We start from the raw sequence: 22,610 nt of genomic DNA, 5'->3' as shown, positions 1-22,610 counted from the left end.
AGAAAGAAACAGGTTTCTGACCCAAGTACATCTCTGGGTCCTGACATATGACACCAGGCTTAGTGGTGCATACCCTTAGTCCCAGCACTTGGGAGGCAGAGGTAGGCCTGTGTAAGTTCTAGTACAGCCAGAGCTACATAAGGAGACTCTCTTAAAAACAAGCAAACAGGGCTGGTGAGATGGCTCAGTGGGTAAGAGCACCTGACTGCTCTTCCGAAGGTCCAGAGTTCAAATCCCAGCAACCACATGGTGGCTCACAACCATCTGTAACAAGATCTGACGCCCTCTTCTGGTGTGTCTGAAGACAGCTACAGTGTACTTACATGTAATAAATAAATAAATCTTTAAAAAAAAAAAAAAAAAAACAAGCAAACAAACAAAACCTTCAGAGGCACACCCTCAAGAACTCACTTCCTCTGGACAGGTCCTACCTTTCTCAGTTCTCCATACCATACCTCAACATATGTTCAGGTTTTAAATCCATCAGTAGATTAAGCGACTGGCTAGCTCAGAGCCCTGGAGGTCCATCTCTGGAAACTCTCTCATAGACTCACTTAGAGGTGTATTTTACAAACTTCTCAGATGTCTCTGAATTCACGTGGACAAAATTAACTATCATACCACCGGAGAAGTTTCTCGAAAATGTCACCAGTATAAAAAAGAACACCTAGGGCCGGAAAGATGGCTTAGCAGCAGCAATTAAGAGCATTGGCTGCTCTTCAAGAGGACCTGGGAGCAATTCCTAGCACCCACATAGGCAGTTCACAACTGTCTGTAATTCCAGTTTCAAGGGATCTCACACCCTCACACAGACATACATGTAGGCAGAACACTAACGTAAATAAAAATTTAAATATTTTTGAAGGAACACGTAGATTTTTAAAATATATATATATATATATATATATATATATATATATAATGGTATTGAGGATTGTGTTTTATGTAATGTGTATAAATGTGGGACTCTGCAGGGCTCAGGGGACTAGTAGCAATAGACACAAACAGAAATAGTGTTGGGAGACAGACAGGCTTTCTTTCATTTGAAAGGCTAGACTGGGCCTGGAGCTTTCAGTGTTCCTGTGTGGTCTCCCAACTGCTAATGATTACAGGCAGGAGATACCAGCAGGAACAACATCTGTAGGATAAAATAGAACAGCCTATTATCATCCATGGTCACCATTGCTCAGGCACACATGTATTGTTTCTATGCTCAGAAGGGTGGAATCTAAAGTGAAAGCAGATTCGTAAATATCTAAACAAGTTTGAACCTACCGTGACGGGCAGCAGCGATCCATGTCATGTTTGTGAAGGGCACATGTAAATATTTCAGTGGTCCTTGAGAGTCATTTTGCTGAAAGACACTGTCTTGTGGTCGGTGCCTAAAGGGCAGTTTATAGCAATCCTGCCTACATTGTTCCTACTTAAAGCAGAGTCCACAGTCCCTTGAAAGACACTGGCTTTCTGCCTTTGTCCTCTTTCTGCTGCAGCAGCGATGGAGATAACAGAGCAGAGAGGAGAATTGAAGAGTGCGGTGTGCTGCTAAGGTGCTTGCCACCCCCACCCCACCCCACCCCCACTTCCTGACTCAAGCTGGTTGGAGAGGCTGAGAAACTGAAGCTCCTCTGACTCAAAATCTGTAAACTCAGCTGATTTGATCCACTCAAGAAAGAAAAAAAAATGAGTTTGTAATGTCTTAACCAGAAGCTGGCAAAGAGGTGTTCCCATTTTCACTGGGTTTTTGTTCATGCTGGGACCCCTCACCTGGCCTCCTATGGCTAGCAATGAGGTTAGAACCAATCAGAATTGGGTCAAAAGCCCCAGTTCCCAAGAGTCCTTGTGGACTAGGCTCAGGGCCCCATCCCCACCTCCATCCCAGAAAACTAACGAAAAAGAAGCTGGTGGTAAAGTCAAGAAAAGAGCATTGTTATTACTATTACTTATTATTATCATCATCATCATTATCATAAAGGGCATGATCACACTGGCAAATGCAGAGGCCTGATGATCTAAACACTGTTTCAGAGTGTTCTCAAGAGTCTCCGGGTTGTACAGGGAAAAGAGGCAGAGCCCAAGTTTCCCTGGTGGGTCCTGATGCTCTCTTTGATCTGGATGTGTTCTCATTCGTGTGACCTTGGGCCATCATTTCAGGGTCCATCACGCAGGGCGTTGTTGGCGTCACAGAAATCTCCCTTGTTTAGGCGCAGCATTAGTCCTTTGTCGCAGTATGTCCGTCCGTCCGTCCAGCCTGTTGTTCTGAGGATCCAACATGGAGTAGAAAGACTCAGGAGACCTCACAGGACAGGGAGGAAACGAGAGAGAAACAAAACAGAGTTCGCATCAACAGTGGCTGAGCATCCTTACAAGCCACATGGTCCAGCCCACTGCGGTGGGTATTGGGCACAAATAGGGGCTCCTTACAGAGCCACCAGCATGGATGGAGCTCCAGGATGACGAGGAGTGTTTGATCCAGGGCTCCTGAAACCCAAGTCCCTTGGCGTCCCTTCAGGGTGGGTAAGCTGACAAATCACATAGTTCCCTACATGGGAAGCAGACAGAGAACGGGGTCCAGTTTATCAAACTTCAAAGTCAGCCCCCAGTGGAGTATCTCCCACCCCTCAGTCTTTACAAACAGTGCCACTGACTGGGGATATGTTCAAACACACAAGCCTACGGGGATAGTGTTTAATCCATCACAGTTTTATTTTTTTAAATGCACTTATTAAAATAAATGTTATCTATGTAACTATGTACTGGGTTTAATGAAATAATGAGCAATTTTAACTAAAAAAATTTAATTTCAAATATTGAAACGATACACATAACCTCTTTGAAACACTCCATGTTTTCAACAGTATAGAATCCTGTGAACAAGAGGTTTGGGAGTCAGTGATCTACAATAGCATTTTAAATGGTTGGACTAGCCCACTGATGTAGTGGATCGTAATCTCTGTAACTCATAAATAATGCTGAGAATAAGATCCGTAAAATTTAATAGGTGTAGACCCTTGTTTTCTTAGGGTAGTTTTCAGGGGAGCTTCATTTAATGTGTGGGATGTATATGCACCTATTAGTGTGTGCATATGTGCATGGCTGGTGTATAACATACTCTTATGTCATCCTATATTTAAAATAGTGTGTACACATGTATGTATGTATATGCACGCGCACCCAAGCGTGTGTATGTGCACTTGTGCACATGTGTGTGCACACACGTGTATATATGTGCGTGTGTGTGTATGTGTGTACTTGCATGTGTGTGTGTGTGTGTTTGCACTCCTTCTGTGGCACACATGTGGAGATCAGAAGATGACTTGCAAGAATTGGCTCTCTACTTCCACCTTGTGGATCTTGAGGCTTGACTATAAGGCTTGGTGGCAGCTAAATATAAGGTCATCAGGTTTGGTGACAGATGTCCTTATGAGCTGAACCACCACCTTGGGTGGCTTTCTTACTTTTGATTTTCCTAAACAGGGTTTCTCATGGCACCTGGAGCTTTAGTGAACCCAGAAATCCTCCTATGTCTACCTCCTTCTAGGGCTGGGTTTCATATATCAACCCCTGTGCCTGACATATGAACATATGGGCATATGAATCTGAACCCTGGTCTTTTACTAACTGATCCATCTACTCAGCCCCCGATTTTTAAAGAAAACCTATGCTTACTTTACAAAATGTATTAATACCAGCACTATGACCCACATTAGCTAGTAATTTATTACTATCCATCTCAGCCAATTTTTTCTAGGCTGCTGCCTCCCAGTAAACCAAGGAGAGTTTAAGACACTTCCTAGGTTAAGAAAGGGTTTGACACTAGGCCATTGCTCCCAAAGTGAACTGGCCATGTGGGCTCCAACTCAATGGCTGTGGAATATTGCTGGAAAAGCAATGGTTATGGTAAAGACCTAAATGTACTTTATTTGTGGGCTACTGGTGGGATAAGCCCCATCTTCCTAAAGTTCAAGACTCAATGACTGGTCAAGCCAATACTGACCTGACCTCCGTTCCAACTGAGGCTTCTTCCAGTTGGTCTCCCTCCCATACCTAGTGACATTCCTGAGCAGGATTCACTGCTGCCTTCTCTCCTTTTTGGCAGTGCCAGGCTTAACATTTTTATGAATTAGTGACTGAAGTGTGGGACAGATCCGTATCCAGTGATCCCTAGGTGCTTAAACACGTATTTAAAATGAACCTTGCCTCGCACGTCAAGTATCAGTCCTGTTCTATTCATCTGCCCTGTGCCTCATTCTTATATCCAGTAAGGAGGACAAATCAGCTTTGTGGCAGAGCTGCTGAACCGAACCGCAGGGCACAGCGGCTGGCAGCAGAGGTAAGCCGCCCAACAGGTGGCAGCAGACCAGACGGCTGATGGGCGGGGCCCGGCTCCGCGAGAGGCCGGAGCGCACACACCTGGGGGCGTGGCCGAGGGCGTGCCCAGCCCGGGCTCCAGGGGGCGTGGCCTGCAGCCCGGCGCGGGCCTGGGAGCGGCCGGGGACAGCGCGGGCCTGTGTGTCCGCGGCGCCGGGGTTCGCGGGAGCTGCTTGGAGGCTCGGCGGCCGGGAGGAGGCCGGGGCCACGGTGAGCGAGCTCGGGCGCGCGGGCGGGCGGCATCTAGGAAGCCAGGCCGCGGCGCTCGGCGGGGATGCGGGCGCCGAGAGGCCCGAACGGCGGGGACAAAGGGCCGCGGTGCCACCGCCTTCGGAACCTCGGGTCCGGGCGCTGGTGTGGGGTGTCGCGCTCCTCCCCCGCGGTCACCTGGATTCCCGGAGGACGGCGGGAAGACGCTCGGGGCAGCCGGGGGTGTCTGTGGGTCCCCGCGGCCGGCAGCGGCGACGGGGCCGCACCGGCTGTGGGCAGGATGCCCAGGGAGCCGGCTGGGTCCGCAGGGAGCGGGCGAGAAAATGGGATTACTAACGGTTCCCCGCCGGCGGGCAGGAGCTCTGGACTTTCTGTTTCAGAACGGAGTCATACCCCATGCAGAGCCTGTGGTGTAGCGCCATCTCCTAGTTTTGTAACCAGCAGGGTCCACTTTCTAACCGGCCCTACATCAAAATTGTATTTTATTGTTTTGAGGGGATTTATTTTGACTCCTTTAAAATAAAATGCATGCGTCTGTATGCGTATGCACACTTTTCGTCTTGGCACTGCTATAGGGGCCAGAAGAGGGCATTGGATGCCCCAGAGCTGGGCTTGCTGACCCTTGTGCCCTGCCAGTGTGGGTGCTGGGAACCGAACTCGGGTCCTCTACAAGAGTAGCAAGTGCTCTTAAGACATTGAGCCATCTCTCTAGCCCCTTATTTTTATCGTTAATTTATCTAACTTGGAAGTAAAGCTGGCCTGCAGTTCATTATCCTCCTGCCTTGCTTGCCAAATGCTGGGATCACAGGCGTGTCTCATCAGGCCCAGCTATTATTTAATTGATTTTGTTGGGAATTTGTGTTTTAGCCTTAAGAAATTATATCTTTAAAATTTTAGTGGGTGCGCGAGCGTGTTTATGCGCACACAAGCATACCTGTGCACCTGCGCCATGGTGTGTATGCCAAAGGACAACTTTGGAGGGAGGCAATTCTCTTCCTTTTTTTTTTTTTTTTTTTTCCTGGTTTTTCGAGGCAGGGTTTCTCTGTGTAGCCCTGGATGTCCTGGAACTCACTCTGTAGACCAGGCTGGCCTCGAACTCAGAAATCCGCCAACCTCTGCCTCCCAAGTAGAACTTAGGCTTTCAGGCATGTCAGGCAAGTGTTGTTAGCCACCTAGCTATCTTGCCAGCCCCCACTTATAACCCCTGTGAGAATTTGTGCTGGTGCCCCTCTGTTTTCTTTCTGTACTGTGATACTTCTTAAGAACAGAAGAATCTACCGTACTAACAGAATATCTTCCCATTTACCTACAATTCTTAATGCAGTTAAGAATGGTTGTGGTTCCTGCGCCTCTCCCCCAAGTCCTTTACCAACAAAGTGAGATAATCACCAGAATAATTTTCCTTCACAGTTTTGCTTTGATGCTCAGATTTTGAACATTGGAGCTGAAGGTGTAGTTCATGGTAGAAACCTTGCCTCACACACGCGAGGCCCTGGATTTCATCTCCAGCTGCACGTGTGAGCACCTACAGGGTGCTTTAACGTAACGCAGAAGTAATAGCTTTAAAGATGTATTTTTATTGTTTTTAATTATGTGTGTGTGAGCGTGTGTTCCGTGTTCAGGTGCCCCAGGAAGTCATAGGGTTCAGCGCCCCTCCCCCCGAAGCTAAAGTTACAGGTGATTTCGAGCTGTCCCAGATAGGTGCTGGGAACCAAACTCAAGTCTTCTGAAACTGCAGTAACATACTCCTAACCACTAAAACCATCTCTCCAGCCCCGGTGTGGGTGGGGCTGGCCTTGAACATGCCTCCTGAGTCCCTGCCTCCTGAATCCCTGCCTCCTGAGTCCCTGCCTCCTGAGTACCGGAATTTAAAAAGGCCTGCACCACCACACCTGGCAGTATTATTAGTTCTTACATAAATTATTTTAAATTGAATATGATGTTGAAACTTGAGTTGTAGCGCTACAGTTGGATCCTTTCGGATGGCTGGGACCTCAGCAGTGTTAACTAGGATTTTAATCATCTCCATGTCTGAGTAGTTTGCGGTTCATTCTTTAAAGATGGCCACCCAAGCCTGAATGTTTGAATGTTTAAGTGATCTTTGAGAATGTTCCTCAAATGATCCCTCAGGGGGTTGGACACAAGCAAGTGACTCTTGACTTATATTCCATGTTTTTTTGTTTGGTTTCGTCTTAGTTTGTAACCTACCACTTGCCTTTGAATTAAAGTTTCTCGTTGCTTTGTTTTTCTAGCTTCTTGGAAGCTACTGAGTGACTTCTTTGAAGAACCATGAAGTCACACTATATTGTGCTAGCTCTAGCCTCCCTGACGTTCCTGCTGTGTCTCCCCGTGTCCCAGAGCTGTAACAAAGCACTCTGTGCCAGCGATGTGAGCAAATGCCTCATTCAGGTAAGGATTCAAGGTACCTTCGTTAATACTGAAACATACTGTGTGCAGGTAGATACTATAGGGATATATCAAAGCAGGTACACACACCGTCTGAGCAGTGGGCCAGGGTCGGCGGTACCGAACTTTGTTTTTTATCTTTATGGCTATCTTCCATCCGACCAAAATTGGTTCAAGAAGTTCAATCTGCAGTATGCTAGTCTGCTGTATAAGCTGTTATGGGTGATGAGTGTACTACTGTCTACAATCTAGCTTAGATGACAGAGTCTTAATAACTATATTTAGAAGACTTTTAGCCTGTCAGTTAATAGATAGATTATTACATATAACGTATTATTTTCCGGTTGCTGTGTAACAGATTATATCAAAACCTAGCAACTACAGCCAAAATACATTATCTCGTGAAGCTTCTCAGGGACTCAAGTCTGGGAGGCAGTGTGGCTGGGTGGTTCCGGTTCAGGCTCACTCATGTTGCAGGCAGATTGTTGGCCAGGACTATAGACTCTTCTCCCAAGTATGTGAAAAATGATCCTTTCCAATGGAAGCGAGGCAAACCCATGTAATTACCTGTCGTTTTGCTGAGATGAAAAGTGACGGTCATTTGGTGACGTTCCTGTAGCTGGGAAATGGTTGTGGGTTTGACCTGTTCTGACCTGTTTCTGGCTGCTAAGCCCATGACTCTTTCACTCAGCATCCTGGTTACTATTCTCCATGATGTTGTGACAGTGACAGATAAATTATGTAGCTTCTCTCTCCCCATCCCTCCAGCAGTCTTTCTTCTCTTTGAGGGGGCCATGTCTTTTGTGTCCTCCATTCTAGGTGCTGACCATGGCCCCACGAAATTTATCAGCTATGCGTACAGGCTGAATATGTGTGAAATGTTTATGGCCAAAGTGTTTCACATTTTGAAATTTTTAGAATTGCATAAATATATATGCCAATATGTATGTATGTATGTATGTATAAGGCAAATATACATTTTACACACACACACACACACACACACACACACACACACACACGTATGAAATTACCTTAGTTGTGAGACGCAGTCTAAAGAGTAAACCTATTTGCTTGCCGTGCGCTTTGCTTTGCCTGGGAGTGACCTTCTGCAGTATTTTTAGCTGTTTTGACTACAACGCCTCATCGGCTGTCAGATGTGGAATTTTCCACTTGTGATGTCATGTTCATGCCCAGGAAGGTTTAGGGTTTTGAGCCTTTCAGATTACACGTTTACAAAGAGAGACACACAGCCTCTGTTAGCTTTCCATGTAGAGTGAGTCCACCAACTTTGGCTCTAATTCTCGCTTGAGACTACAATCATAAGTAATTTTATAGATCAAGGATTTTTATTTTTTGTGCCTATTCCTGATATTTTCCTCCTTTTCATTAGTAATTTGAATTCTAGTTACATGAATCACATACTCTGTAGAACCTTTAAAATTTGCCTTTCAAATCTAGAGAAATCTGTTATTAATTTTAACTTTAGCCGGGCATGGTGGCGCATGCCTTTGATCCCAGCACTTGGGAGGCAGAGGCACGGATTTCTGAGTTCGAGGCCAGCCTGGTCTACAGAGTGAGTTCCAGGACAGCCAGGGCTACACAGAGAAAACCTGTCTCCAAAACAAAACAAAACAAACAAACAAACAAAAACCCAAAATGAAACAAAACAAAAATTTAACTTTATTATGCCTGTGTGTGTGTGTGTGTGTGTGTGTGTGTGTGTGTGTGAATTTAGGGAACCTTGTTTCCTTGGTGCCCTCCATCCCCTTTGAGACAGGGTTTCTCTGTGTAGCCCTGGCTGTCCTGGAACTCACTTTGTAGACCAGACTGGCCTCGAACTCAGAAATCCGCCTGCCTCTGCCTCCCAAGGGCTGGGATCAAAGGTGTGCGCCACCGGCATTTTTGGAACTTTTAGTATAACATCTGTCTTAGTCTTCTGTTGCTGTGAAGAGACACCATGAGAAAGGCAACTTTTAGAAAGCATTTATTTGGGGCTTGTTGACAGGAGGAAGAGTGAGTCCATGGTTGTCGTGGCTGGGAACAAGGCAGCAGGCAGGCAGGCAGGCAGGCAGGCATGGTGCTGTAGCTGTAGCCGAGAGCTTTCCATCCTGATCCACAGGCAGCAGGCAGAGAGAAAGAGTGCAGCTGGGCCTACCATGGGCTTTTGAAATCTCCAACCTCAAGTGTCACACCTCCTTCTATAATAGCACCTAGTAATTCTAAGTGCTCCAACTGGGAACTAAGAGTGCAAATGTATGTCCTGTAGGGGCCATTTTGTTCTGCCCACCACAACATCCTTGCCCTGACATTTGAAATGTAAACAGTTGAGTCTAGACACTTGAAGAATCCATTCTGAGCATGTGCATGGCCTTGGTTGCTGTAGCTTTGTAGTATAGCTTTGTAGTGTAGTCTCATTTCGCTCTTTTTAAGACTTTGTTCCTGATTCTGGGTCCCTTGCATTTGCATATGAATTTTTGGGTCATCTTGTTAATTTCTGTAATAAAACTTGCTAGGAATTGATTTAACATAGTAGGCTTCATTTTTTAGAAATGTTTTTGGTCTTTAGAAAAAAATGGGTACAGAGTTTCCTTATACTTCTTTGTCTAGCTTTATTCATTTTCAATAGGTTTTTTTTTTTTTTCTTGTTGAGACAGTCTTGCTATTTTACCTATGCTGGTCTTGAACTTGGAGTCCTCCTGCCTCAACCTAGTGAATACCTGGGATTACAGACGTGTACCACCACACTCAACAGTTTCTGCCTATTATTACCTTTCTTTACTGTGGTACACTTTCTACTACAGATGAACCAATATTGATACCCTGTGTTATTAACTAAAACACATTGTTTAAGGTTGTTCATATAGTTTTTCTGTGGGTTTTAACAGATGCATGCATACTGTGCATTTATGATGGTACTCGTTTGAGGATAGTTTGATTGCCTTAAGTCTCCCCTGTACTCTTAATGTAGTCATGCCTCCCTATGTCTCTCCAGCCTTGTAACAACCACTTCTTCTTTTGATTATCTATCTTTTGACCATTGCCAGAGTGCTGTAGAGTTGGAATCATGATAAGTGTGTCTTCTTTCATTCAGCAGTGTTCCTGCCACGGTTGTTCATGGCTACTGTATTAGTCAGGGTTGCCTGGAGGAACAGGACAGATAGAATGAATCAGTCTATCTCCTTATCTGCTGGCCAGTCTGTCTATGTATCTATTTATCTGTGGAAAGGGGGTTTATTAGGATGGAGTATAGGCTTTGGTCTAGCTAGTCCAATAATTGCTGTCTACCAATGGAAGGTGCAAGAATCCAGGACTTGTTCAGTCCATGAGGTCTTTAGTGTGCCTCAGAATCTTGAAGTCGGCTATAGTGCCAGTGAAGGAGTGACTTTCCAGTGAGAGTGAGAGGAAACAGGTAGAGAGCAAGCCTTCTTCTTTCATGTATGTTATCCAGGCTGCCAGCAGGTGTGGCCAGATTAAAGGTGGGTTTTCCCTCCTCAAAAGGTCTGAATTAAAAGTGGATATTCTGGGGGCTGGAGGCATGGCTCAGTGGTTAAGAGCACTGACTGCTCTTCCGGAGGTCCTGAGTTCAAATCCCAGCAACCACATGGTGGCTCAAAACCATCTGTAACAAGATCTGACTCCCTCTTCTGGTATCTGAAGACAGCTACAGTGTACTTACATATAATAAATAAAATAAATCTTTTAAAAAAGAAACAAACAAACAAACTCTGAGTTAGGATTAAATAATTTCTACAACATCCACATATACAACTCCTGCCTACCCCATCCCCCCCCAAAAGTGGATCTTCCCACTAAACATTATTTAATTAAGAAAAATCTCTTAAAGGTGTACCCAGCCTCTCGAGTTTTAGTTAATTCCAGATATAGTCAAGTTGACAACCAAGACTAGCCATCATAGCTACCATTCTTACTTCTTTTTATTGTTATCAATGTCCCATGGTGTGGCTATGTGTTCCCAGCAGTGTTAAGTGAAGAGTTCTCGCTGCTGTCCAGCATCTCTCTTAGGTATTTACTGTTGGAATAGGTTTGAGGTAGAATTTCATGATCGTTATCATTTGCAACTCCCTGGGCTGGGTGTACAGCTTAGCAAAAGTACACATGTCTAGCATGATGTGAGGCCCTGGGTTCCCCAGCACTGAAAACACACATGCATGTGCACACACACACACACACACACACACCCACACACACCAATGTGGAACATCTTTTACATTTTTTTGTAAGCATATGTAACCTCCTTTAGACATGTCTTAAGAACGTTTGCTCCTTACTCAGTCCAGTTGTTCTGTTTGGTTGTTTGGTTGCTTTAATTAGGTCTTGTGGGTTGTTTTTTAACAAGGTTTCTCTGTGTAGTCTGGCTATACTGAAGCTTGCTATGTTAATCAGCTGCCTTGAACTCAGCCATCCACCTCCTCTGCCTCTGAGTGCTAGGGTTTAAGGCATGTGCCACCACGCCTGGCTTTTAATCCAGTTGTTTTATTATTGAGTTTGAGTTCTTCTTATGTCTCGGGTAGCAGTCATTCTCAGGTAGGTGTTCGCATGTATTTTCTCTTAGTCTGGTTTGCCATTTATGGTTGGAGTAGCTTCTGTAGAGCAGAAGTTTCATATTTCAGTGGAGTTGAGTTTATGAATTATTTCTTTCAAAGACTGTGGCTTTGGGGTCGTTCACGCCTACTTTCACAAGAGGTATATTAAATTTGTAGATCAATTTGTGAAATGATGACATTCAGCAATATTGATTTTTAATTCATGAAATTGCATAACTTATCTTTAGATTTTCTTGCATGTCTTTTAACTGCATTTGTAGCCTTTGTATACGAATCATTCAGCGTTTAGGAACGTACTTTTCTGTGTGTAGGTGCTTTGCCTGCATGTGTGTCTGTGCTCCACATGCGTTTCTGGTGCCCACAGAGGCCTGAGAAGGGACTCAGATGGGATTAGAGTTAAAGAAGGTTGTGAGCTATTAGGTAGGTCTAGGAGTGAAACCCAGGTTGTCGGAAGAGCTTGATTTCCAGCCCTTAACTGCCAAGCTCTCTCCCTTCAGCTCTCCCACCAAGACAGTCTGCAAGTAGCTGATCCCAGTGCAGAGGGAAAACATGGCCACAGCTTGGCTCTTCTGCACAGCCCACTGAACCACATACATGATGTGGGGTAGCACAGGTGCACGAGTGCGCATGCGCACACACACATACACACACACACACATTTCATTACAGAGCCACGGGCTGCGGGCTGCAGAGTACAAGGTGTGTTGCCATTGTAGGTGGTCATCATAGCTTTCCTCTCTAATTCAAGAGGAGCTGGGTTTGAATTCTAGCCCCCACATGGCAGCACACACACATACACACACACACATTTCATTACAGAGCCACGGGCTGCGGGCTGCAGAGTACAAGGTGTGTTGCCATTGTAGGTGGTCATCATAGCTTTCCTCTCTAATTCAAGAGGAGCTGGGTTTGAATTCTAGCCCCCACATGGCAGATCACATCTGCAACACCAGTTCTAGAGACCTGATGCTCTCTTACCTTGGTGAGGTACATACAGGCAAAATACCCATACACTGATGATGATGATGGTGATGATGATGGTGGTGATGATGGTGATGATGGTGATGATGATGATGACAATGATGATGATGGTGATGATGATGATGACAATGATGATGATGGTGGTGGTGATGATGATGATGATGATGATGATGATTCAGAGATATGGTCTGGTAATGTGACAGAGAACTTACCTATTGTGAAAAGCTCTGGGTTCGATTCCCAGCGGTCAAAAAAAGTAATGCCATAGTTTATAACAGGATGTTCATTAGGAAACTTAGATTTTCCTTTGTTAGCTTGATTTGAACAACATCTGCAGTGCTGAAATGACATACTGTGAGGATGTGAGAGCATTTGCTTATGTTTAGTCAGAGCATTCATGAAATAACTAAAAACAACAACGTTTCCCTGGAAGGTCACAGAGACCACGGTCTGTTGGTCATGTAAATGTTTTACCAGGGTGGTGGCAGGCAATCAGGGCAGTGCGGTCTTTCCAGCTGCTGTGCACAAGGGTGGTCCCTGTGTAAATATTTATTTTTGTGCTTTGACTGGGAAGAAACCTTGCTTTAAATGTCAACAAGCCAATGGTTGTCTTGGTGCATATGTGCAGCCGCCCTGATTGCAGTGGCAAGCTGTGATATTGGATGCTGCTTTTGACTGGATTTTACTGCTTTGCTGCTTTTATAAAAATAAGATTTAGGAGTTGGTAAGGTAGTTGATGGGGTAAAAACACCTGCTGCCCAGCCTGGTAACCTGAGTTCAGCACCTGAGACCCACAGGGGAGAAGAGAAGCAACGCCTACAGGTTGTCCTCTGACCTCCACATACATGATGTGGGGCAGTACACACACACACACCTGAATGATGAATGAATGAATAACATGTAATTTAAAATAACAAACTTTAAATAACACTTGAAATTCAGATCAATAAAAATAAATCTAACAATTTGGATCAACCATCTGTCTGCCATGGTCTGTTAGCTTTCCCTCACTGTGACAGAACACCCCAGATAATCAGCTTAAGTAGTATGATGGCTACCTGTGATGGTTCCCATCTCTGTCACCTTGGCTGGGTTTAGTTAGAATTACCGACTGGAGACATGCTGTGGGCATGTCTTTGAGGCATTCTCAGAGAGGGTTAGCTGAAGAGGGGCCCACCATGGAGGTTGGTAGCACATCTCCCAGTAGCCTGGGGCCCAGACAGAATGAAAGGAGGAAGCCAGGGTGCCATTCGGTCCTCTGGTCCTCTGCTCCTTGCCCACTGGGATGTGGAAGGTAAGCTGTAGCTGCGTGCTCCTGCTGCCTCAGAACTACCTGTCACCATGCACCCTTCCATGGTGAACTGAGAGCCAAAATGAAACCCTCTTCCTTACGTAGCTTTTGCTTTTCTCAGGTATTGGGCATAGTGTCTTAGTCAGTGTGGTACTGTTGTGAGGAGGCACCATGACCAGGATTTCTTTTTTAAAAGAAAGCATTTCATTGGGGCTGGCTTACAGTTTCAGAGGGTGAGTCTGTGACCATTATGGTGGGGAGCACGGCAATCAGGCGTGGCCTGGAGCAGTAGCTTCGAGCTCACACCTGACCCCCAGGAACACACTTCCTCCATCAAGGCCACACCCACTCCAACAATCTTTCAAATAATTCTACTCCAGCTGAGCCTCTCCCAGTGAGCCAGTGGGGACCATTTTCATTCATTCAGACCATCCCAGACAGCAAGTAACTGCTGCCTTCCTTAGCACAGCGAGGTCCTATAGGAATCTCTCCTTCCTTTTACTCTGACCTGTGGCTACGCAGTTAGATTTTTGGTTTGCACCCGTCTCCTCTCTCAAACATCTTCTGTATTGGCTTTCTCCTGCCCACCCCTTTTCCTGCATTTTAGTTTGGCTCTGCGTTCTGTTTTTTAAGGAAGGGTTAATATGGCTCCAGCTGGTCTTTAGTTTGCTGTGTCGCAAAGGCTAGTCTTTAATTCTTGATCCTCCTGGGTCTTCCTTCCTGAGTGCTGGGATTAAAGATGCCTGCTCTCAAGCCTGGCTCCATTTCTGCTTTACAGTTTGTACTTGCCGGAATGTCTTATAACTAAAGCCACGCACTGTGAGTCTGTCGCCCATACCTGCCCTCTCTCACGTAGTGTATATTAAATGCTGAGAGTTGAGCTGGAGAATGGCTAAGCAGGAAAGGTGTTAGCTATGACATGACCTGAGTTTGATTACGGTGCTTGTCCCATGACGTGCACACACACACCACTTCATGTGTGCCCATGCACATGTGTAGACACATAATTAATTTTAAAAATTAAACAGTTACACTCAAATTTCACCTTACTTTCCTTTCATTTAAACTTTTTAAGAAGTGTGCATATTCTCACTAAACCCTCCTGCTAGTTTCTGAAGTTATGAGGATAACCCATAATGTTTAGTTTTTCCATTTAGTATGAATTTTCTTTTTTTTCATTATAAAGTTATTGAACAGTGTGGTCATCAAAATTTCAGAGCACCTACTGGGATCCTTCACCACACAGGGAACAAACATTGAGTTTCCTGCTTTGTGTGTGAGGCTAGAGTCAGAAGAACTGCTGTCACTGTGAACTGGGGTCATCCTCACGTGAAGGAGTCGGACAACAGATGATGCTACCCGTAACCAGCTGAAGCAGTGAGAGAAGTGAGCGCTGGGTTAGCGTCTCGGCTGAGCGCTCAGCCAGTCCTGGTATACCGTCACGAGCAGTGGCTCGGCCCTGGCATCAGCACTGAGAGCTTAAACAGCCTACAGGGCTTCATCTGAGGACTGCTTGGTTTTTCTCTAAGAAAGAATAACAACCAGGTGTCGAAATGCTAGGCATGATTATGCTTTGTCTCTCATCCCAAACGGTTTGAAACAGTAATGTCCAATTCAAACCAGAGTCAGATCCTAGCCACTTACCGACCGAATGTCCTGTGGATTTTATACCTTCATTTGAAAAAATGAGACTCATCTACCCTAATGGGAGCTCCGGGAGGTAGGAGGCAGTGAGCTGGACAGAGAGCAGCCGTGTGTAAACACAACCGACGGCAAAACTGGGGAATGTGGCCACAGAAAGGAATTGGAAGCTTTGAGTCACTTTCTGTTTGAGACTTCTGTGAATGCTGTGTTTGGTTTGATCACATGTTCCATTTGACTAAGCAGCACTGAAGTTTATTCATAGTGAGGCTGGTAAAATATATAAATAACCCAGTTCCAAGAAAATGTCACATTTTACCTCTGTCGTTTTTTCTGTTTGAGAAGTGGAGGGTTTTCAAATACATTTATGTTTTTCTAAAGTAGAGGGGAAAGCTAAGAAGGTTTTTGACGTCAGTTTTAAAGAACAAGGCATCGTGGTACACATCTGTAATCGTGTCTCTCAGGAGACTAAGGAGGACTGCAGGGTCAGGGCAGCCGTGCACAGTCAGGCCTGTCAACAGCAAGGACAACAGAACAGCAAGGACGTTACACAGTGAGGGAGAGGTCGAGAAGAAACCTAGGGCACTAAGGATTGCTGCAGAGATCTCTGCAGTTTTCTATCAGGGTATTATATAAATCATTATTTTGTTAGACATGCATCAGAGGCATGAGACGATAGAGCAGTGAACTAAGCCCTTACCCTCTAAGCATGAGGACTGGTGTTCCGATCCCCAGTGGTGTGGTGGCCTGCCCACAGCCCCACTTCACAGGAGGTGAACGCCGGAGCAGGCTGCCTAGTCAGGCTAGCAGAGACCAAGAGCTGTGACCTGGCAAGAGATTCTGCCTCCATATATATACATGGAGAGCAATCGAGGAAGACACTTGAAGTCACCTCAGGACTCAACATGCACACATGCACCTTTACACACACACACACACACACACACACACACACACACTGCCTGTGCGAAGCCAGAGGACAACTTACTAGAGTATCCTCCAGTGCCCAGCCGTGCCACCTGCACTCCTCAGGTGCCTGCTGGCCCTTGTCATCTGCAGCTGCTTCCTGTAGCTGCTGGTCACCCTTGGGGCAGGTTGACCCTTGGCTACCTGACTTGACTGGACTTGGGATAGCTCAGTCTGCAACATTCTCAAGCTGGTTCTGGCTACAGTTCCTAAGGCTTGGAGAGCGAGAGACTGGCCAGCTCTCCTCTTGAGTGCTAACCCATTGTGCTAATCTCGTCCCCTTTATTTATGGTGCTTTCTGACTTTGTTTGAAGTTGTCCGTTCTCTTATCCTGACTTTTCTCATTCACTGTATTACATGGAGGCTGCTTCTTGTCCACCATCCTTGCCCAGGTCTCTTCACCGTAAAGCCTCTGCCCCATAATGGGAGTGGTCGTGGAGTTTCAGTGCAAAGAGGGAAAACACCATGCCTGTAAATAATTATGAAAGCACAGTGCTTCAGTGTATCATAGATTAATAAATGAAATTGTGAATGTGGGGCCACAGATAGAATGGCACACCTTGCATGACCTGGGCAAACACACCACTATTGGGTTGTCTGTACCATTAGCCCTCACATAGTAATTTTGGGTTTGGAGTGTTGGCCAGTGAACCCAAGACCTTGCTTGCTGGGTAAGTGCTTTACTTACGAAGCGACATCACTGGCTCTTGCTATTGGATGCATTTCTGTTTGTTTTAGACAAAGTCTTGCTATGTAGCCAGGCTGGCCTTGAAATTGAATTGTAATTCACTTAGATCAGCCTCTGGGTGGGGGGTGGGGACGTTATATAAATTCCAGTAGGATCCAAACTAACAATTTTAAAAAGATATTGGTATTTTGTTTTGGAAAAAAATGTTTATGGTTATATTTTACCTGTATGTATGCATGTATGTATGTGTACTATGTGTTGTGTCTGTGTGTGTGTGTGTGTGAGTGTGTGTGTGTGTGTGTGTGTGAGTGTGTGTGTGTGTGTGTGTGTGTGTGTGTGTGTGTGTGTAGGCTAGAAGAGCGTGCCAGATCCCCTTTAACTGGAGTTGCAGATGGATGTGAGCTGCTTGCCGAGCGGATGCTGGGGACCTGTCTTGGTCCTCTAGACTAGCCAGTGCTCTCTGCTCTCAACCACTGATGGTAGTTTTGTTCCTGGAAATGATGTTGTTGAATAAAAAGTCTATCAGGAATGAATGTTTATAAATGAAAATGCTGCGGTTATTTTTTGCTCAGAGTTTTGGTTGCAGTTGTTTGGGGTTTGGCTTTAAAATCTGCCCTGTTCTTAGGAGCTCTGCCAGTGCCGGCCTGGAGAAGGGAACTGCCCCTGCTGTAAGGAGTGCATGCTGTGCCTCGGGGCCCTGTGGGACGAGTGCTGCGACTGTGTCGGTGAGTCCACAGGCCAGGGCCAGCTTCTAAGTCACAGAATAGGATCCTTGACTAAATGATGCAGGGGGCGCACGCGTGCACACACACACACACACACACACACACACACTGTTGTTACCTTCTGTCAGGTTCCCTTATAGACCTTTGCAGTCCTGGGGCTGCCCTTCCTTTTAGGTTGAAGCTGTCCCCACACTTTTCACAGGTGAGGTACATCCTCTGAGAGGACTCCAGTAAGAACACAGCCTTTGTCTTCTGCCTCAGTTATATGTACCTTCGTATATATTTTGTCTTTCTTCCCAACTCCCTGCAACAAGAGTTTCTCAGCCGCCAGGCTGGGTGGCAGGAGGCCTGTAATCCCAGCTATTCAGGAGACTGAGGCAGGAGGATCACAAATTCTAGGCATGCATGTGCTCACAGAATGACTTTAATGCCTACCTGACTCAAAATAAAACAAATAATTAAATTAACAAAACAAGAAAAAGAAAGAAAAAAAGCATGACAAAGGGCTCTCGGTGGTAGAGCACGGTTTCAGCCATGTGTGAGGCCCTAGTGAGACTACACTACCAAAGGGGACAAGGTGGGAGGGAGGGGAAGAGAGAGGACTGCTTTCTCCTTTGCTCTTGATGTTTCTAACATTTATTTTTGCTTTATGTGTATGGGTGCCTGTGTGTATGTTGTTGCACATTGGGTGCAAGGCCCGTGGAGGCCAGAAGGGGCTGCTGGATCCCTGCAGTTGGAGACAGTTGTGAGCTGCCCTGTGGTGCTGGGAATGGAGTCCAGACCCTATGACCCACTGACCCTTCCCCAGCACTAACTTTCCTCTCTCTGATGTCCACTCAGAGACCCTGCTTGTTTCCATCGTACAGTCCAACACATTCTTTCAGTAAAGATTGCAGGAAGATCAGCCCCTGGGAGGAAGAGGGTTAGGGTAAGGTGAGGAGTTCTGGGAGGAGTCACGGGTACTGAGGGATGCTGGGAGACCTGGCCAGCATCTGTCTTGATATGTTAATAGGTACCTCAGTTAGCCATTTGTCCCAGGTTTCTGAGACTACCAGGGCTAGATTAATAGCTTATCAGAACTCCATTGATTATAAAACCCTGAACTCTCGAAGTCTAACAATGGCAGAGAGAGAATGAAATCTGAAAACTTTTTAAACTCATTTAGTGACTATCTCCTTTGGAGTGAGGTCTGCCAGCAGGGTAAATTGTGTCAGCTTTTCTCAGCAGGAGACCTAGTAGCTCTAGGAAAATGAGGCCTGAGGCCTGATTCAGTGACCTAACAGGGCAGCTGCAGTCTTGGGGAAGTTGCTGGTGTGACTGCTGCTGTTTGACAAAGCTACTGGAGCCTAGCCACCAACATCCTCAGAGCTCTGAGGCTGACCCTTAGCAGGTGCTATAATCCAAATGACCTGTTTTAAAGTGCTAGACATGTAATGCTACCTGGGCAGTTACCCTAGGCGCCCATGGTCTGAGTGGCTTCTCTGGGGGGCAGTGGTCCTTCTTTGGCTATCAAACAAGGCAGCATTAAATCTTTAGCTGTAGCACAGAGCAGCTCTGGCCTTTGCCAGGCCCAGAGTGTCTGAGAGGTTTTTATGTAGAAGAGGATTTAGGGAAACTAGCTCACTCTGACCAGGCAGAAGATGAAAGGCAGTCTACCCTCAGGGCTGAGCCCTGGTGGCCAGTGAGGCATGGGCAGTTTTCCCAAGTGCTTAGCCTTTCCACAATCCAGGTGGAGTCCTCGGCGCCCTGTCTGTCTTCTTCGGAGACCTTACAGTTGCTGCTGCTAGGAGCTGGCGTTTCTGTCTAGTATAGAAGCTTTTTCATTAAATATTTTAAATGCTATCCCCACCAGATCTCTGAAAACTTTGAGGAACATAATCTATTAAGTATACCAGAGTTAAAGAAACTTTACTTGTTTTTAGTTACTTCTTAAAACAAGTAACTTTTTTTCATGGCTTAACTTGAAAACACATACAGGAGGCTAAATAAAACTCATCATTGTGAATGAATTACAACTGTACTTAGCATGGTGTCTTAGGTAGGGTTTTACTGCTGTGAACAGACACCATGACCAAGACTGGCTCCCACGTGCTTAGGAGGAAGGTCTCATTGCCCACCCTCACAGTGACATACTTTCTCCAACAAGGCCACACCTCCTAATGGTGCCAGTCCCTGGGCCAAGCATATTTAAGCCATGACACATGGCTGTAAGCATATCTCTGAGAGCATTAAAGAGCATGAATCCTTTATGAGGTCAGTAAGCTAACTGACCATTAACTTACATGTCTTAATTATCTAACAGTTTACAAGCTTTTATGAGATTAGGATTTTACAGCTTTATGCCTGTTAAGTTTAAGCCTTAAATTTTTGAGTTAAAGATTTAATTGAAGAGCCTTTAGAACCAAAATAAAACTTTAAACTATAAATTTAGTTAATAGAGACTGGGAACTTTATCCCTTTATAGTGCATCATTATAGAATATCAGAACTTTTTATATGACTCAGTTTAAACAAGAGTTGAATCCAAGTGTTACGGTTTGTACGCACTCAGCCCAGGTAGTGGCACTATTAGAAGCTGTGGCCCTGTTGGAGTAGAAGTGTCACTGTGAGTGTGGCCTTTAAGACCCTCACCCTAGCTTCCTGTAAGTTAGTCTTCCACCAGCAGCCTTCACATGAAGATGTAGAACTCTCAGCTCCTCCTGCACCATGCCTGCCTGGATACTGCCATGTTCCCACCTTGATGATACTGGACTGAACCTCTGAACCTGTAAGCCAGCCCCAATTAAATGTTGTCCTTTATAAGACTTGCCTTGGTCATGATGTCTATTCACAGCAGTAAAACCCTAAAACACCAAGTTACATTTACAATATATCCTAAACAAAAGTTATATCACATATAGAGTTATGTTGTAGCAAATTAAAATTACCTATAAATAGGTTTTGAAGTATAAACCTTTTTGTTAAAAGGTTTAAGCCAAATTTTGCTACAGATTTTACAGAATTTTTTTACTATACCCATTGAATTTTCAAATCCTGAGATAAAGACTGTTTACACAATAGTCTTAAAAGACTTCTTGAGAGCAGAGTGTAGAGAAATCATAGTATAACTTTAGGTTTTTCAAACCTTATTTTTAATGATGGTTCTTAAATGCTTCAACCTCCCTGTTAGCCCACCACCCACCAGAGGTAGTGGGAAAGAAAAGATACAGGGGAGGTGGACCTGTTTAGAAAGGTTCTTTAGAGCAACTCCCGCCTGTGTTGTCTGAAAATCTGCAGTTCAGTTCAGTTCACAGATTAGCAGCAACAGCTTGGTCCACTTGCAAACAATTCACTGATACACCAGTAGTCCAGTTCAGTAGAGTCAGGATAGCAACAACAATGGCACAACCTAATAGATAGCCAGGCCTCTGCCTCCGTACATGTCAACAGGAGGGACCCAAAGGGTCACCAGAAGTTCTTGGCTGTGCCTCTCTCAGGGAAGCGAAGATCAGCAAAGATGTGAGACCCACAAAGGTTGCACAGCTAGCTATACCAGCAAGCCAAGCTCTGTCTCCATCACTCTGTGGAGTCCTATTTATGCCCTCCAAACATCAGGTGTCCTCCATGTGGCTTGCCTCAGCGCGTGCATCCAGCCAGCCCGAGTCCGTGGAAGCAGCAAGAAACTGCAGTGAACCACCAGAAGTTTTTTGGTCCATTTCAATCTATGGAGTTCCAACAAATGTTGAAATTAATGTCAGTATTTGGGGCTGGAGACATGGCTCAGTGGTGAAGAGCACTGGCTTCACTTTGAGGACCCAGGTTCAGTTCTACACCTCCATTGATGGCTCACAGCAGTCTATAACTCCAGTTGCAGGGGATCCAGTGCCCTCTTCAGGCCTCCATTGGCACTGCATGCACAGGGTGCATCGATATCACAGCTATGAATGCAGGTAAAACACCCATACACATAAAATGATAAAATAAATATAAACATTAGAATATCATGAACTATAAAACAAACAGATTGAAAATATTACAGGATACTCAAGGAAAGAAAGATTTAAAATAGACGGGTGGGGAGAAAGTCAGCTAGGTGTGGTTGAAGCACACCTTTAATCCCAGCACTCAGGAGGCAGTTAGGCAGATCTGTCTGAGTTTGAGGCCAGCCTGATCTACAAAGCAAGGTCCAGGATACCCAGGACTGTTATACAAAGAAAACTGTCTCTAAATAAATAAACATAAATAAATAAATAAAATTTTAAAGTCAAACAATAATAGAAGAAAACGTCCCAGTTCTGGAGTGAGGGGTTCTTGAAAGACTTCATAGAATGCTGAGCAACTTTAAGAAAGACTTATTTACCTGTAGATAATCCTCTATAAAAATTTATTAGCTTTCAAGTTAAAGAAGATTCTAGAAGATTTTAGAAAAAAAATAATGCCTGGGTGTGATGATCCTGGAAGGCTGAGGTAGGACCCTGTGCGTTCACAGTAAGAACGAGTGTTAGGGAAGGGGCGCACAGACAGGAGGGATGGAGAGGGCAGGCAGGTGCACAGTGCAGAAACACAGCACACACCAACTGCCCTCGGTGTTCATCAGGACCACTGGGTCACTGGGCCACTTGTTTGTAGCCATGTAAGAACTAAGTTTTCTTCTCCTCATATAGTAAGTGAGCGAAGGCTGGAGCTCCACCGTGAGATTCCCATAGATGGTTGCAGAGTGCTGTTACCATGGTTACCACCTCTGCATCCTCTCTTGCCCTCCCCACTCATGCTGGTCCTCTCCTGACT

The 22,610-nt window shown here is 45.3% G+C and overlaps 1 protein-coding gene across 1 annotated transcript in view; it reads left to right on the top strand.

The window, feature by feature from the left end:
- The first annotated feature begins 4,457 nt into the window (after window positions 1-4,457).
- Window positions 4,458-22,610, top strand: part of Twsg1 (twisted gastrulation BMP signaling modulator 1) — a 28,123-nt gene continuing 9,970 nt past the window's right edge. The window contains exons 1-3 of the mRNA NM_023053.3: window positions 4,458-4,578; window positions 6,831-6,987; window positions 17,745-17,844. Coding sequence (NP_075540.1) covers window positions 6,868-6,987; window positions 17,745-17,844 — 220 coding nt within the window. The 5' untranslated portion in view covers window positions 4,458-4,578; window positions 6,831-6,867. The remainder of the gene's footprint in view (window positions 4,579-6,830; window positions 6,988-17,744; window positions 17,845-22,610) is intronic.

Source organism: Mus musculus, chromosome 17, assembly GCF_000001635.26.
Source record: "Mus musculus strain C57BL/6J chromosome 17, GRCm38.p6 C57BL/6J".
Lineage (NCBI taxonomy): Eukaryota > Metazoa > Chordata > Mammalia > Rodentia > Muridae > Mus > Mus musculus.
The sequence above is the reverse complement of the archived record's forward strand: the minus strand, read 5'-3'. Positions and strand labels throughout refer to the sequence as shown.